General features: G+C 34.8%; 1 protein-coding gene across 1 annotated transcript; it reads right to left on the reverse strand.

Moving 5' to 3' along the window:
* Window positions 1-10,956: 10,956 nt before the first annotated feature.
* On the reverse strand, window positions 10,957-12,437 carry LOC103500104 (uncharacterized). The gene is made up of 3 exons (XM_051086961.1): window positions 11,697-12,437; window positions 11,501-11,586; window positions 10,957-11,389 (listed from the first exon to the last, which is right to left on the reverse strand). Exons 1-3 carry the CDS (start codon window positions 12,435-12,437, stop codon window positions 10,957-10,959), a joined length of 1,260 nt encoding a protein of 419 aa, XP_050942918.1.
* Window positions 12,438-15,924: the final 3,487 nt, after the last annotated feature.

The following is a 15,924-nucleotide window of genomic DNA, read 5'->3' on the forward strand; positions in this document are numbered from 1 at the left end:
ATGTGTGAAACAAATAAACAACACATTAAAAGAAAAAGAAATAAAACAATAAAAGAAAAGGAAATTTTCATAAATATAACAAATCAGTAAAATATTTACGGCCCGTGTATCAAAGCCCATAAAATTAGCAATTTTTTAAATGTTCCAGGTTTTCCCTTCCCTCCTTCTTCCCCATTCGTCTGTTCCACGTCTTTCCTCTTTTTTTTTTTTTTTTATTTCTTTCCGTTTTCATCTATTCCCTCATATTTCATTCTTTTTTTTTTTGTTCAAGATCTGTATTAAATATAGAAGATATATACTTTTTTCAAATTTTTATTTGGTTGTTTAAGATCGTGTACTGAATATAAAAGACTGAAAAAAAACGTCGTTTAGATTTGGGTATTCAAATCTAAACGATCCTATACAAAAAGTAGCAAAATCTAAACAATCATGTAAAAAAATCCTAAAAACAATCGTTTAGAGTGGGGTAGCCAAATCTAAATGATCATGTACAAAAAAAAAAACCATTGTGTACCAAAAGAATCTTACAAAGAATCGTTTAGCAAATCTAAACAATCATGTACATCATGGAGAGAATTTAAAAAATAAATCGTTTAGATTTGGTTACCCAAATATAAACGATCAAATTTAAACGATCGTGTACAGATAATTTAAAAAATAGATCATTTAAATTTGGGATCGTGTACCAAAGAATAGTCAAATATGAGTGATCGTGTTGTTGAACAAAAAGTTTTGGCCAATTAAATCATGCCACGTCATCACAGCAAAATTGAGATGATTATAATTTGATTGGATTTGGGTAGTCAAATTTTCTCATATCCAACCTAGTTTAAACCCCTGAAGAAAAATTGGGCCAAAGAAATAATGGACCCGAGTCTACGCAAACAAGTGGGCCCAAATCCGAGCCCACCAAACAAATGGAGCCAAGCCAAAACCCGCAGAGCGAATGGGCCCAAGCTCAAGCCCAACAAGCAGATAGACCCAACCCAAACCCAACAGGCAGATGGGCCTAAGTCTAAGCCTGCTCAACAAGCAAATGAGCCTAAGCCCACCTAAAACCCATGGAGATTCTCTATAAATAGAGACCTTCCCATTCATTTTGGAGATCTTTTGGTGGAAGGAAGAATCGAAGCTCTGAAGAATTGAAGACAAAAACTTCTAAAGGCTCTTAAGACGTGCAAGTTATTATCAACCTCGAGATCATCTTTCTGAAAGATCGAAGACTTAGAAGATCAAACTTTCCTTGAATTCCAAAAGATTGAAGCTCGAATTGACTTATAATTACAACTTCCTGAAGACCAAAGATCAAAAAGTTCTAAGTTTAAATTGTACGTGAGAGAAAGAATCAAAGGAGTAAATATTAGAGATTGTATCCACAATACACAAATCAATATACAAAGTTCGATTCCACGAATTAAATTTCTTATGAAATCTCGTGTGAACACGTGTACCAAATATATTACGCACATTATTGATGGTGTGCTTGACGGGGCATTTTTGGTATTTTCCATAGTGGGTCTGTGGGTTTTTTCCGTTTACAAAATTGTTCTATACAGTGTAAATATTTTACCGCTTTGTCGTCTTTATGAAAAATCCCAATCTAATAAGTATAAAATCAAATTAGATATTATATTTTTTTTCTAAAATAGTAAAAATGTGATATTGAATGATTTTGTCCTAAATACATTTATTTGTTTTTTTCCTAAAATGATAAAGATAAATCAAAATATGATATTAAAAGATTTTGTATAAAATAAATTATTTTGTTTTTTTCCTAAAATTTTAAATCAAATATGATATATTAAAAGATTTTGGATAAAATAAATAAATTTGCCTTTTCCTAAAATGATAAAAATAAGTCATATGTGATAGTTTGATTTGATTTTTTTTAAATGATAGGTATTTTCATTAATGGTTTTTATTTTTCCTTTTAATAAAAATTTAAATAATAATAGTTATCATAAGATTTTATATTATTACAAAAAAATTTACCTTTTTTTCTTTTTAAAAATAAATAAATAAAAATATTAGTCATTATTACAATTACTATATATTTTTTTAAAGAATAATAAAATAAGTTGTATGATAAAATTAGGTGGCTACAATATGCCCCCTTCGTCAAACTAAGATATTTTAGATAAATTATTGGCGTTAGATGCCTGGGATAAAACAAGCGTCTCATGACAAAAGAATAAATAAGTTGGAGGCTAAGGATAAAACAAGCACCATCAAAGCAACATGGTGTCAAGGATCAAGGATAACACAAGCACCTCATTACAAAAGAATAAATAACTTGAGGCCTTGGATAAAGCAAGCGCCATTACAGCAATATGGTGTCAAAGGCCAGGGATAAAACAAGCGTTTCATGACAAAATAATAAATAAGCTATAGGTCAAGGATAAAACAAGTGCTATCACAGCAACATGGTGTCAAGGACCAGGGATTAAACAAGCGTCTCATGACGAATAAATAAGTTGGAGGCCAAGGATAAAACAAGTGTCATCACAGTAACATTGTGTTAATAAATAAGACTATAAGGTGATTGTAATAAGGCAATTGCATATGTACCAAAGAAATATGGCATGGAACACTAAATTGCTACTCCATACCACTGTTAGACAAATGGGTAGACAGAGGTTTCTAATAGAGAAGTGAAATATATCATAGAGAAGGTGGTGAACTCTAGTAGGAAGGATTGAAGTTGGAGATTAGATGATGCACTATGGGCTTATGAAACTGCCTTCAATACCTCCATAGGGATGAATTCTAATAGAATGAACTATGGAAAAGCTTGTTACCTACCTATAGAGATCCATTATCATGGTTATTGGGTTGTTAAACAATATATTTGGGATGTAAAGATGGCTGGCGAAGGTAGACTTCTTTAATTGCAAGAGCTTGAGGAACATAAATTGGATTCTTTTGAAAATTCCTTGATTTACAAGGAAATGACAAATAAGTTCCATGATCGGATGATAACGCCAAAAGAATTTGAAGTTAGGCATAAAGTACTCCATTACAACTCTCAATTGAAGCTTATGCTAGGTAAACTTCGTTGTAAATGGAAAGGCCTGTTTGGTGTTACTAATGTTTAACCTAATGGTGCAGTTGAAATTTGAGTTTTGAAAATCGTAAGGCATTTAAGATAAATTAACATAGATCGAAGGTAATTTCATCATGGAGATTCTTTAGAGTGTTTTGACTCCACCTATCAGTTGGACTCACCAATCTACATAAAAAAAAAGCCGGACATGGTTTAGTAATCAACCCTAAAAATATTTCCTTGCTGAAGGGAGCTAGGTGACAATTCTTACACTACAAGAAAAATGACATACTATGACACTTCATTACAACCCAAATTGAAAGGAAAGAAGAAAAAAATGTCATAAAATGTAAAAATTTGTATCTTTAGCTGAAAAAATGTCGTTTTTCAGATTCCACATTTTCGTGACACTTATTTGTTGTCATAAAAGGTAAAAACATTAAATAATTTATTAAAATAAAATTTAATAAAAGATGCTTCAGTTTTCCCCTAAATCTCCAAACCTCACGCAAACCCTTTCCTAAAGTCTCGAAACGATTGTGGACCATCAGATTCGAATTTGAATAGCCACCCTCTACCTATCCAAGCACTGCTCACCGTCTCCAAACGTCGTCTGTCACCGGCAATTGTCACCCGTCGTCTATCCCCAAAACTCCTCGCCGTAAGGTTTTTCTTCGTTTGTTAGTATATTTTTCTCAACTTTCATGCTGTTTGTTGTTTTCTCCTTGTGAGAGATCAATTTCAACAATATATTTAATTGGCTAGCATATATATATATATCCCAAAGTTTGATTGTCTTGATTATTAAAAAGGTGTATGTGAAAGGGCTAATTAGATTTATGGGAATTGAGAAGAAGTTGGTGAAATGGTGGTACTGTCACTTAAATATATATATTTTTTTCCATATGCTACAATACAAAAATGAAAAAAAAAAAACTACAATACACCACGAAAGCCAATAACATTTTCTTCTTTAATCAACTCCCTTTCTTGGCAACTTGATTTTCTTCTTTGTCGTCGTTTGCTCCATCAGCATCCAATGACCTATTTCTATTGAAAGAACTAGATTGTCTTTCCTCCGTTGCATTTGCAACTCGACTTTGCATTTGGAGATGATTCATGGAACAAGAAGTTTCTGGATTAGTCTCGACCTTTAGAACCATTTCCTTCTTCACACACTTCTGTGCAGCCTGCTTTGCTTTTCTTTGAATGTTTCTCTATGGTGTTTAGTCAAATTTCCATTCAAAAATTTAATCTCTTTTGAAATCTCTGACTCAAATATAGCCTTGTCCTTGTTAGTTGGAAGAATAAGAGGGATACTTGATTTTCTAAGATCCTTTGATGGGTCAATCATTGTATTGTTAGGTTTCAAATCAATATGTATAATAGAGAGATGTTCATGCAAGAAATCTAAACCAACCAATATATGAAAACATATCTCTTTAAGCATATGAATCGGTAATCCATGGTAGTTAGTATGCTTTATTAATGTCAACAGAATATCTTTCAAATACTCAAAAATCATATAAACATGTTGCCCATTAGGTTTCAAATGCTTGAAATGATCCAAAAGCTTTACCACACGTTTTTTATCATCAGGGTCTCTCTCAGCAATCTTGTCACGCCCTGCCCCAAAATTGGCTTCTCGCAACCTAGTGGAGGCGTGCCGCCTAGGCCCTCAAACGTGTACCACACCTCAGGATAACGTTGAACACCTAGTGAGCGGAACAACTTCTCAATAAGTGCTTAAACGCAAGGGTTAAACACAAAGCTTTCATAAAACAACAAAACGGAATACAACAACTTCAAATTTCATTAGTTTAGCCTTATCGCCTTAACTTTTAATACTTATTCTAGCAATATCTTTCAAATACAACGCGACAAACATAAGGTAATGCAGTAGAATAAGTACAAACTTCTCTTTCTTTATTAACTTAACACTTTACAATAAAGTACAAACACAACTTAAACTTTTCCTTACAACAAGACTTAAACATAATCTTTAGGCCTCCCTTCACCTAGCATAGCTTTTCCAACTTGACGTTTGATTTTCTCGCCTCATTTTATAGCAATGCGCCTTATTCTCTCTTTGCCACCAAGGTGCAGCTCTTCGCGTCGAGGTCTTTAGGAATTCTAGACCCCTTTCTCCAACCCCTTCCCCTCAAGTCATCAACATCCCAACTCTAGGATAGTTCTCAATTGACCCTTTTCTCTTTTCACCGTCAAACGCTGCTCTTGCTAGTGCTACTTAGAGGTGTAAAGGTGATAATTTATCCCTCACCTCAATCGTCCATCCACCATCAATCTTGTGGACAATGTTTAGGCTTCCTTTCTCTAACTCAACTCTCTGGCTCTTCGGCTTTTCGAGCTTGACCTTACTAGCCTGGAGATTTTACTCGCCTCTCTCATGAGCTAAGCTCTTTGCATTAAGGAGCAATGCACTTACCTACTGGCTCTTTACATCTGACATAAGATGACACGTCTATCATGCCGCATAAGCCTACATATTAACTCTGTCTTCCCTCCTTGACTACGCTACAACGCCTGCTATCCATCATTCACTTAGCTTTAATGCCTGACCACTTGGAGAGGAAAAACTTAAAACTGAAGTCAAACGGACTTAGTGATTGAGGGTTTTAAGTAAACCTTTCTAAGGAAAAACATAACAGAATTACAATAATTAAATAAGTAAGACCACTATACATAAATCTCTTCGTATCAAGATACAGACAATTCAACCATCAATACAACATGTATCATCTCGCAAAACACGCTCATCACTGAGACAAGTGATTTTTCCCTCGCTTGGACCTGGGATTCACACTTAACCAGTGTCACGCACACCAAGCTTTCTTAACCTAGGATTCACATTTAACCAACACCTCATTATAAACTCGTATAGACCTGGGATTCGCAATCAACCAGCGTCGTGTGAGTTACTTGGGATTTACACCAACGCCTCGTCACATTCCATCTTTCTCAACTTAGGATTCACATTCAATTAGCGTCTGATTATAAACTGGCTTAGATCGAGATGCTCATCTCGCCTAGACCTGGGATACGCACTTAACCACCGTCATGCGAGTTACTTGAGATTTACACAAGCACCTCACCACATTCAATCTTTCTCAACCTTAGATTCACATTCAACTAGCGTCTCATTATCAAGTCGCCTAGACCTGAGATTCACACTCAACCAGCGTCATGCGAGTTACCTGGAAATTACACCAACGTCTTATGATAGATCTCATTGTCTCTCGATAGACAACCATTACCAACAACAAATAGATAAGTTAGCTCTCTAGCTTATGTTCCTTACATTATATTTCAGTAGTAACAATATTATACAATAAGAATCAATGAAAAAAATATTTTCATCAACAGAATACCTTTTTTAGGTATCGAGTTTACAAACTCATCATTAACTAATTATGGATGTTATTTGTAAAATATTTATTTCATTGATGAAAGATTCATCGATATTCTGCTTATGAGAGTTACTTAAAGACAACATTTGTTACAGAGAAATTCATTTTGTTTAGGAAGAATCACACACGAACATTTATTCATAACTCATATACAACCAAAGAAAAGACTTAATCATAAATAACAATTTTATAGATCATGTTGAAATCTTGTTTTGTCAGTCATAAATATACTTAACCTCAATTCCTTCCTTCTCTGCTTTTGGATTTCACTTCACGTCCAGTGGTTCTCTCATCCAGCCGTTCAACACTCTAAACTTCCCCTTGTAACTTTCATCAGAAGAATTAACTCTTTCGAACCAAAGATTCTCGTTTCCTTTGGTCTTTGGTCCTATATCTAGTGACCTTTCACATCCAAGGACCACTTTCATGCTTTACATACGTTGCTCGCCTATTTTTTCATGCCATACAGCCAACCCAGACTCGACACGTAGGCTACAAGCCATTGACAATTAGACATTTTCTTGAGATTCAAACTTTATCTCTTTCGGAAGCTAAAATCTTTAATCGCCTGACTCTTTATCTTCTTAAGAAGTCACAGCTACGTACTTTTGGGTCGTCCAGTCACATCAACCAGGCACCTACTTCTTGCCATACTCCCTTAGGCATAGGTACTTATTCTCGTATTATTACATTAAATGTCTAGCTTTTAACATTCAAAGCAAGTCTGTTCCTAGCTACTTACTCTTATTGCATTGCTTACATTCACGTGATATGACTTACACAAACTTATTGCATTGCTTACATTCACGTGATATGACTTACACAAACATTTCTCTTTGAGTCGCCTTCTTTCCCTTTTGCATGCTCCCTTGCGGGATGTCCTATACTCTCATTCGAAATGACTTCCCAACAAGGATCCTTTCCAACCGAACTTCCTTTCTTTGGGCCAGGGCCTCACGCATACTTCTTTCGCGGAATATATTCTACTGTAAAATATCTCTTCGTTCAGCATCCTTGCCGTAGGGTCTTTATCGTGTTAGCAGTGCGCGATCAACTAATCCCTTCTTTTTGGAATTTTGTTCTCGCAATTCTTCTCCATTACTTTCTTTTCCTCATCCATGTAAGACTTACTCGTAAAGCTTAGCGATCAAATCGAGAACCGCTCTTATTTGCGTAGGTACAACTTTACCAACATTGTTTTTTTCTTGATATATGGTATAACTTAAGAAAACAGTCTCTTTTATGCTCACTATAAACTTCATTGCATCGTATGCCTTTAGTACACCACATCATCAACTCACAGGATCATCCTACAAGTTCTATTACCTTCATACCCCTTATACAGCTTAAGTGTTTACAATACTCTTTTGCCGAGTTGTAACCATGTAGAGTAGTCTCAACACATTAGACAAGTTCCATCAATTCCACTATGCATAACGTGTCTTCTAATGTCAGATCACACAACAAGCAGAGGACATCCCATACTAAATCACACAGCATGGGGCATCATATTCAAGATCACACAGCATAGATAGAGCATTCTATTTAAGATCACACAACATAAATAAAGCATCTCATCCCAGATCACACGACAAGCATAGGGCATCCTATTAAAGGTCACACAACATAAATAGGGCATTATTAGAGAGTAGTGATTTTTCAAAAGTAGAGAAAGAGAGAAGATGGAGATGGAGAAGGAAATTATTGGAGAGTTTCTCCCGTTTGATTACTGAGAAGATGGGGACTTAGTTAAGGGGGGAAATTAATTAACTATAGAAGTAGGGGGTGGGGTATTTCGATAACATGAGGGAAAAAAAAAAGAGAAAAGGCAAGTGGAAAAAGTAAAATGACTTGAGATTCCTCCATATGTGATATGCACGACTCAATGCTAGATTAATTTTCCATTTTTAACCTTTCACCTTTTCATCCCCACTTTCTTTTCTTTCTTTAAATTAAAAAAAAAAATACTTCTTTCTAGGTAAATTTCAAAATTATATTTTTGGAAAGTATACGTTATTGACCTTTTTATTGTGAGATGAAAGAGAGATATATAAAGATTGTTTATATGTATTAAATTGTTACATTATTTGTCTTTGACTTTTACTTTTGTTTCAATTTAGCCACCGGAGTTGTAAGATTTACACTTTAATTAACTTTTAAATTTTTCTAAATAATTAAGTTATTGGTCTTTGCTCCTAATTAACTTTGTAATTGATTTAACTTGTTCATTTAGTCACATGAAAATTTCATTTGATCTTTGGACTTTTCTTAGTAAGAATCTTAATTGACACTAAAGAAAAATGAAACAAAAAGCATGAAGACATGATCTCAACAAATTTTCCATTTAAGCAAACTAGAAGCATGGTGACAGGATCGAATGTTAAATCAACCTAACATTGATGGGTCATTTGGGGGAAGGATTAGTTTATGAAAAAGGTTAAGTTATGATAAGATGTGTTTGGGGGAATGGTTGTGGAGGAAATGTTATGATAAGATGTGTTTGGGGGAAGGGTTATGTAGGTAGTGTTATGAAATTTATTTTTTATATAATTTTTTTTAAAATTCGTATTCTACATCCAATACACAAATTTCGTATATTAAATTTACAGTAATTTCTTTGTGAATTCTTTTAGATTAAACTACAAATTTAATTTCCAACCTTTACATTTTATATAGACCTCAAACTTTGAAATTACAAATTAAATTGGGACGTTTGCAAAAATAGCAAAAAAATTATGATAATAAAGCCCATGTCACTATATTGTCTAAATTGCAAATGTAGCAAATTTAAACGTGGATAGCCCTCCGATAGCCTTCTGATAGCCCTCTAATAGCCGTTAAATATATCTAATTACTTTTCATATTTGTCATATTTGCAATATGCAAAAAAAGAGGTATTATGGGCTACTTTTTTCTATTTTTTTTTTCATCTGATGCAATTTTCCAATTAAATTTCAAAGCTTTTATTTATTTATGGTTTTGAAAGAAAAGGAATTAGGAATTTAATAGATACAAAATTAATTAAATTGATATAGGATGAAAGAGAAGTTGATTTGTTCCAAAAATAGGAAGAAACCATCAAACATTAGTGAAAAATGTGTAATAAAGACTGTTAAATTTAAGTAATATAATTAAGAAAGTACTTAAAATGATTTAAAACAGGAGTACATGCATCAACATTGAATATAAATCAACAACGAATAAAAAACGTTACTTTAAAAAGTTATGATTTGTCTTTTTTAATTACAACTGAAAAAACAATGTGAGATAATCAATTAAACCTTCAGTTAATACTAAAGGTAATAATAGTTGTAGTAGCTAGAGGGACAGCAGAAGAGAACAACAAAAGAAACTTTGTTAACCCAGTTCGGCCAATATTGCCTACGTCTGGGGAGCTGTGCACAACCCTGATGAGTAATCTTTATTAATATTCACTTGAATCAACATATATATCAAAACAGCATATGGTACTCTGTTCAATAATATGATATAAAAACATGCGTCTTGACATCAACCTTTAGGCTCCCCTGAATTACTTATCTTCACGATGTCTAACTTCAGGCTCCCCCTAAACACATGAGTGAATATCTTTGACAACGTCTTTAAATCCTTCTAAAGATCTCAATGATCACACAAATCACTGTCTCGTCTGTTACTCATCAAATATTGTAACTTCGATCAACATGGCGATCTTATAGACATAAGATCATAATACCTGTAGAATCCAGTAGCTTCTGCAGACGGCCACTGACATCAACAGTGTTCTTCAACTTGTGTGTGTGTTTTTTTTTTTTTTTGGTTTTTCGTCATATATACCAACACCTTAACAACCTATTTATACACATCTGTACAAATCTTCTTTTCTTTTAAAGAAATTAATAAGATTCCTAAAATAATGAGAAATCTTTTATCTCTTGAATATCACATCTTTTAATTAATTCATTAATCAAAGATATTTAATCAAAGATATTCTCATAAAATCTTTTAGACAAAATCTTCAACAAACTCCCCAATTTGTCTAAAAGGAATTTCTTTTCTAGTTCGACTGTTGAAACTAATGAATGATAACAAGGTGTCACATACCACAGACTTCAATACTGATGCTTCTTATAACACAAACAATATATTTTCAATTACTTCAGTTTTCAAAAGGAACAACAAAACTACATCTGTTACTAAAAAACAAACAACGCACAAAACAAACTTCAAATGAACAAAAACAACAATAACAGCAATAACATCCGCCAACATTAGCCTGCACTCCACTCCCCCTTTGAACCAGAAAAAAAAACAATTAGAACTAGGGTCCCCTCGACTTGATGATGGAGCAAAATTTTTCAGATGACGAATAAGAGAATCTATCTTCAAACGATGTTTAGACAGCAGACTAATGACAGTAGATAGCGAATGAGACTCGGCTGTAAGGGCATTAAGAATTCTGGAAGCCAACTCCCTATCAACAAAGAACCCATCAGTAGCTTCATCTCAGTCTGTCGTATCAAACATTCGAGGCCATCGAGAAGGATACACATCACGATCTATATCAGGCACATGACTGCCTTGAAAGAGTCTGTAGCTCAGTGATAAGGTCTTATGATCAGGACCAGGTGCATCCGAGGTGGTTAATACAACAACATTTAAGTGTAGCAATAAACCAGAAAAGAACCTTGGTAGAGCAATTGAAATCTTGACCCCAAATGATCCAACATGCCTTACCAGTTGATTATAGATAAATGCCCCAGCGTCTACCCTGTCGTCATTGCAGATGTGATACAAGAATGTCCCTAACGCAACAGAAACGCTAAAAGCATGGGATGAAGGAAACCATTTTGCAATGGCAATCTTATACAGAATGGCATATTTGACACTTAGAGCAACAACAGGTATACTATTAGCAGACCAAGAAGATAATGTCTCTCTAGATAATACAGAAGCCGAAAAATCAGTTGAAGGAGATGATGGAGAAAAGTTATTTGAAACAACATTCCCCAGAAAGCCATTTATCACAGTAGGAGAAATTGTAAATTACAGACCCCTAATATGAACAATCTGATAATTCGGGCTACTTGGATCATTAAAATTAGGTGACAAGTTAACTATGAATTCTCTAATAAGCTGAGGATAAGATGAGCCCACATGTGAAATAGTTTGTGACTTGACAACCTAGCCTTTTCAATAAGATTCATAATACTGACACACGAATGATGTTTGTTTGAAATATTTACCTCGTCTGCTATTCTCCGTTGCACAACAAATTTCCACCGTTGTACGCTTTCCTCGAGATGAAACGATATACCATCAATTGGAACTGATGGGATATTTAGAGGAACTTTCTTTTTACTAGTTTTGGTAGTAATGTTTCGATGATTTTGCTGAACCTTCTTTCTAGATGGCTTTGGTTCTGTAGGAACTGATTGCGTTTCTTGTTGAGCACTCTGATCCACATTATCATCAACGGGAACCTCGTCATTATGATCATCAATGTCAATAGGCTCAACAACATCTTCATTACCAACAGGTTCAACAACATCTTCAACTGGAGCAGCATGTGGATCAGTCGAAGCAATATTGTCCGGAATAGGCCACTGAATCGGAGGAGAATAATGCGATGGACCTGGTTCAATAGAAGAAGTTTGGCGAAGTCCAGGGGTAGGGACAAACACACCTTCAGACGATGAACTCTCTTGAGAGTGAACAAACAAAACAAGATCAGCAAATTTTTCAGGAAAGACATCAGGAGCAGCAACCTTCTTTAATAATCGGGCCAAAGGAATGTCATCTAGGTCATCGAAGTTTGTAGGAATGTCTGCATGTGATTTCTCAGAAGGAAGTTTATATGATCTCTGTGGCGGAGTGCTTTTAAATCGCTGCCCACGTACTTCATGCACATCTGCTCTTGAACTCGGAGCTTTAAGCACTTCCTCGGAGGACTTGTCAGCGTAGGTTCCCTTACGAGTGTTCACCATTGTTGAATCTACTTAAGGACAATAACTTCAAACGAAGTCACAGCTGGACATAAGAAGATGAAGAAGCCTAAAGATATGAGAATGAAACGTGCAACTTAAATAATCCTGAAGCCTTCTTAACTATTCTCTCTTACCAAGAAGAACTACCACCGAAGCCGAAGAGATAGGCGTTAATCCCTATTATGGCGCAGACAATCCCATCATTACAGGACGTGCAAAAGTGCTCTGTCATTTTAGCTAATTAAGGAGCTATATTTTACAAACTCCTAAACAGGCACGTAAATGCTCAAACGTGGTTGCATCAAGGGGTTTAGTAAAAATGTCTGCCAACTGTGAGTTCGAGTGAATGTGTTGTAATGTAATAGTCTTATTCTCAATGAGTTCTCTAATAAAATGATGTCTTATATCAATGTGCTTAGTTTGACTATGCTGGACTGGATTTTTCGATATATCTATCACAATATAAAGTCATAATATCTTGGATAATTCCATATTCATTCAACTACATTCAAGTGAGAGATACGAGGATCGGATTGATACCGTGAACATATTTGATTATTCGTTTAACTGCATTCAAGTGAGAGATACGAGGATCTGACTGATACCGAGCACATATTCCAACAACATAGGCGATATCAGGTCTGCTTGCTGTTAAATATAAGAGACTCCCAATCATGCTTCTGTACAATTTATGATCTACTGCAGTACCAACAATATCCTTGGTAATTTTAGCATGTGTCGCAGTTTGAGGAAATCCACCAAAAATAATATCATCCACATAAATTTGAGCTACGATGAGATCAGTGCTGGTTCTATTAATAAACACTCTTGTTAGTTTCTCCCCTGGAGTATCCTCTTTCACCTAGATACATTATTAGACGTTCATACCAAACCCTAAGTGCTTGCTTCAATCCATATAGAGCTTTATTAAGTTTGTATACATACTGAGGAAATTTTGAATCAACAAACCCTTTAGGTTGTGCTACATAAACTTCTGCATTCAAGTATCCATCCAAGAAAGCACTTTTAACGTCTATTTGATACAATTTAAATTTTCGAAAACAGGATATACTGTGCAAAAGGCGAATAGCTTCAAGTCTAGCCACAAGTGCAAAGGTTTCATCAAAATCAACACCTTTTACCTGAGCATAACCTTGAACCACCAAACGAGCTTTGTTCTTTGTTACATTGCCTGATTCATCAGTTTTATTTTTAAAAATCCACTTAGTTACTATAACATTCACCCCGTCAGGCTTATGAACCACAGTCCACACATTGTTACACTTAAATTGTAGTAATTCTTCTTGCATAGCATTTATCTAGTATTCATCCTTGAGAGCATTTTCAACAGATGTAATTAACTTTCTCTTTCCTTCTGGTAGTGATTCCAATTAACGGATCACCTATTATGGAACTTAGGGGATGATTCTTTTTCACATGTGCAGAGGGAACAAGTACGGTTTCATCATTCAGGGTCTCATCAGTTATTTTTTATAAATTTGTCTTCGTATTGTCTAGCTGAGAATCATCTTTAGGCATTACCTTAAGAGGGGTAGCAGTAACATAAGACATAACAGAAGTCTAATCATCCTCAGTATTAAATTGGTTTACATTAGATTCAAAATCATTTACCACAACATTAATTGTTTCCATAACTGTTCCTGATTTAATATTAAAGACTCTGTACGCTCGACTATTCTAAGAGCATCCAAGAAAAATTCCTTGATCAGATTTCACATCCCACTTTCGATGATACTCTCTATCATCTAAAATGTAACAGGTACTTCCAAAAATATGAAAATACTTAACATTTGGCTTTCTTCCTTTCCATAGTTCATATAATGTGACTGTCGTACCAGAACGAGTAGTGACCCTGTTGTGAATATGACATGTTGTGTTTACAGCTTCAGCCCAAAAATTCAAAGGTAAGTTTTTGACATGTATCATCACTTGAGCCATTTCTTGTAAAGTTCTGTTTTTCCGTTCAACTACTCCATTTTGCTGAGGAGTTATGGGAGCCGCAAATTCATGATGGATTCCTTCCGACTGATAGAAATTATTAAGTTCTTCACTATCAAACTCATTCCCATGATCACTATGGATCCTAATTATCTTTTTCCCTTTTAAACGTTGCAAATTCAAACATAGACTAATACATAATTTAACAGTATCTAACTTTCTTTTTAAGAACCGAACCCAAGTAAATCTGTAGTAGTCACCTACAACAACCAACACATACTGCTTTCGACCCAAACTTTCTGTTTGCATGGGACCTATAAGATCAAGATGTAGGAGTTCAAGGACTCTGATTGTATAACATTCCTTTAAGCTTATGTGAGAAGTTTTAGTTTGCTTCCCAACTTGACAGTCACCACAAAAGAATTTACCATTGATATCTAAAGAAGGAATGCCTACAACTGCCTCGTTTCTGATAACTTTATCTAAGCTTATCAAGCTAATGTGCCCCAATTTCCTATGCCACAACCAAGTTTGGTCAGTTTTAGTTAAGTGACATATGTTTGAACTATTGGAGCTCCAATGATAACAGTTATCTGCTTGTCGTCTGCCCCTCATAAACACTTGATTATTATTGTCAGTAACTACACAACCAGTGTTGATAAAGTTTACACTGTATCCTTGGTCACATAGTTAACTTATACTAATCAAGTTTGCCTTCAATCCATCCACATATCTAACTTCATTAAGACAGAGAAGATTACTTTTATCAATATTTCCTTTTGCAATAATCCTTCCTTTGGCTCCACCTCCAAAAGTAACATGACCTGAGGCGCATTCCTCTAATTCAGTAAAGAATGACCAATTGCCAGTCATATGTCTTGAACACCCACTGTTAAAGTACCAAGCATCAATATGGGTTTGAACTGTTGTAAATGCAACATTGCACTGCTCAGAGGTCTTCACTCTCTAAATCATGTGAGTTCCCCTTATATTATTATTCCATTTGGCAAACATACAGTTATTTCTGATGGTTTTTATATTTTGACTTTTGCTGATATCTCCTGTCTCTTAGTAATTTGTAGCAAAATGACCGAATATGATCTCTTCGGCCACAAGAATAACAGATCCATCTGGAATATTTAGCACCTGTATTAGTAATCACATCTTCACAATTTGGTTCGGTTGTTCCTTTTACTGAAGCTGGAACAAATCTTTTTTCAGGTGTAATCTTGACACTCCTTATTGAAGCATCAAACTCGAGGCCATATTTACTTGAACCATTCTGCCCTGAGTTCAGGATTGAGTCTAAGCTGTCAGTTCCTGAATTTAGCATTTTCACAGACTTAATTGTCTAATCATACTCATTTTGTACCTCTTTCAATTTCACTTTCAGAGATGATATGACTTCCATCATTCGTTCATTTTCTTCCATTAGGTCTTGAATTCTTTCTTTCTGAATAGCTCTGGCTTCTGAGTCTTCCTTCCTTAGTATCTTGAGTTTTTCAAGCGTTAGCTCTTCATCCTCTTC

The sequence above is a fragment of the Cucumis melo genome, chromosome 1, assembly GCF_025177605.1.
Source record: "Cucumis melo cultivar AY chromosome 1, USDA_Cmelo_AY_1.0, whole genome shotgun sequence".
NCBI classification, from domain to species: Eukaryota; Viridiplantae; Streptophyta; class Magnoliopsida; order Cucurbitales; family Cucurbitaceae; genus Cucumis; species Cucumis melo.

Bases quoted from the DNA above. Each gene is read 5' to 3' on its own strand.
- LOC103500104 (XM_051086961.1), bottom strand. From the start codon at position 12,437: ATGGTGAACACTCGTAAGGGAACCTACGCTGACAAGTCCTCCGAGGAA. The intron at 11,587-11,696 runs GTAAATATTTCA...TCTTATCCTCAG, and splicing joins AACGGAGAATAGCAGACGAG to CTTATTAGAGAATTCATAGT. The intron at 11,390-11,500 runs GTAATTTACAAT...TGTATTATCTAG, and splicing joins ATTGTTCATATTAGGGGTCT to AGAGACATTATCTTCTTGGT.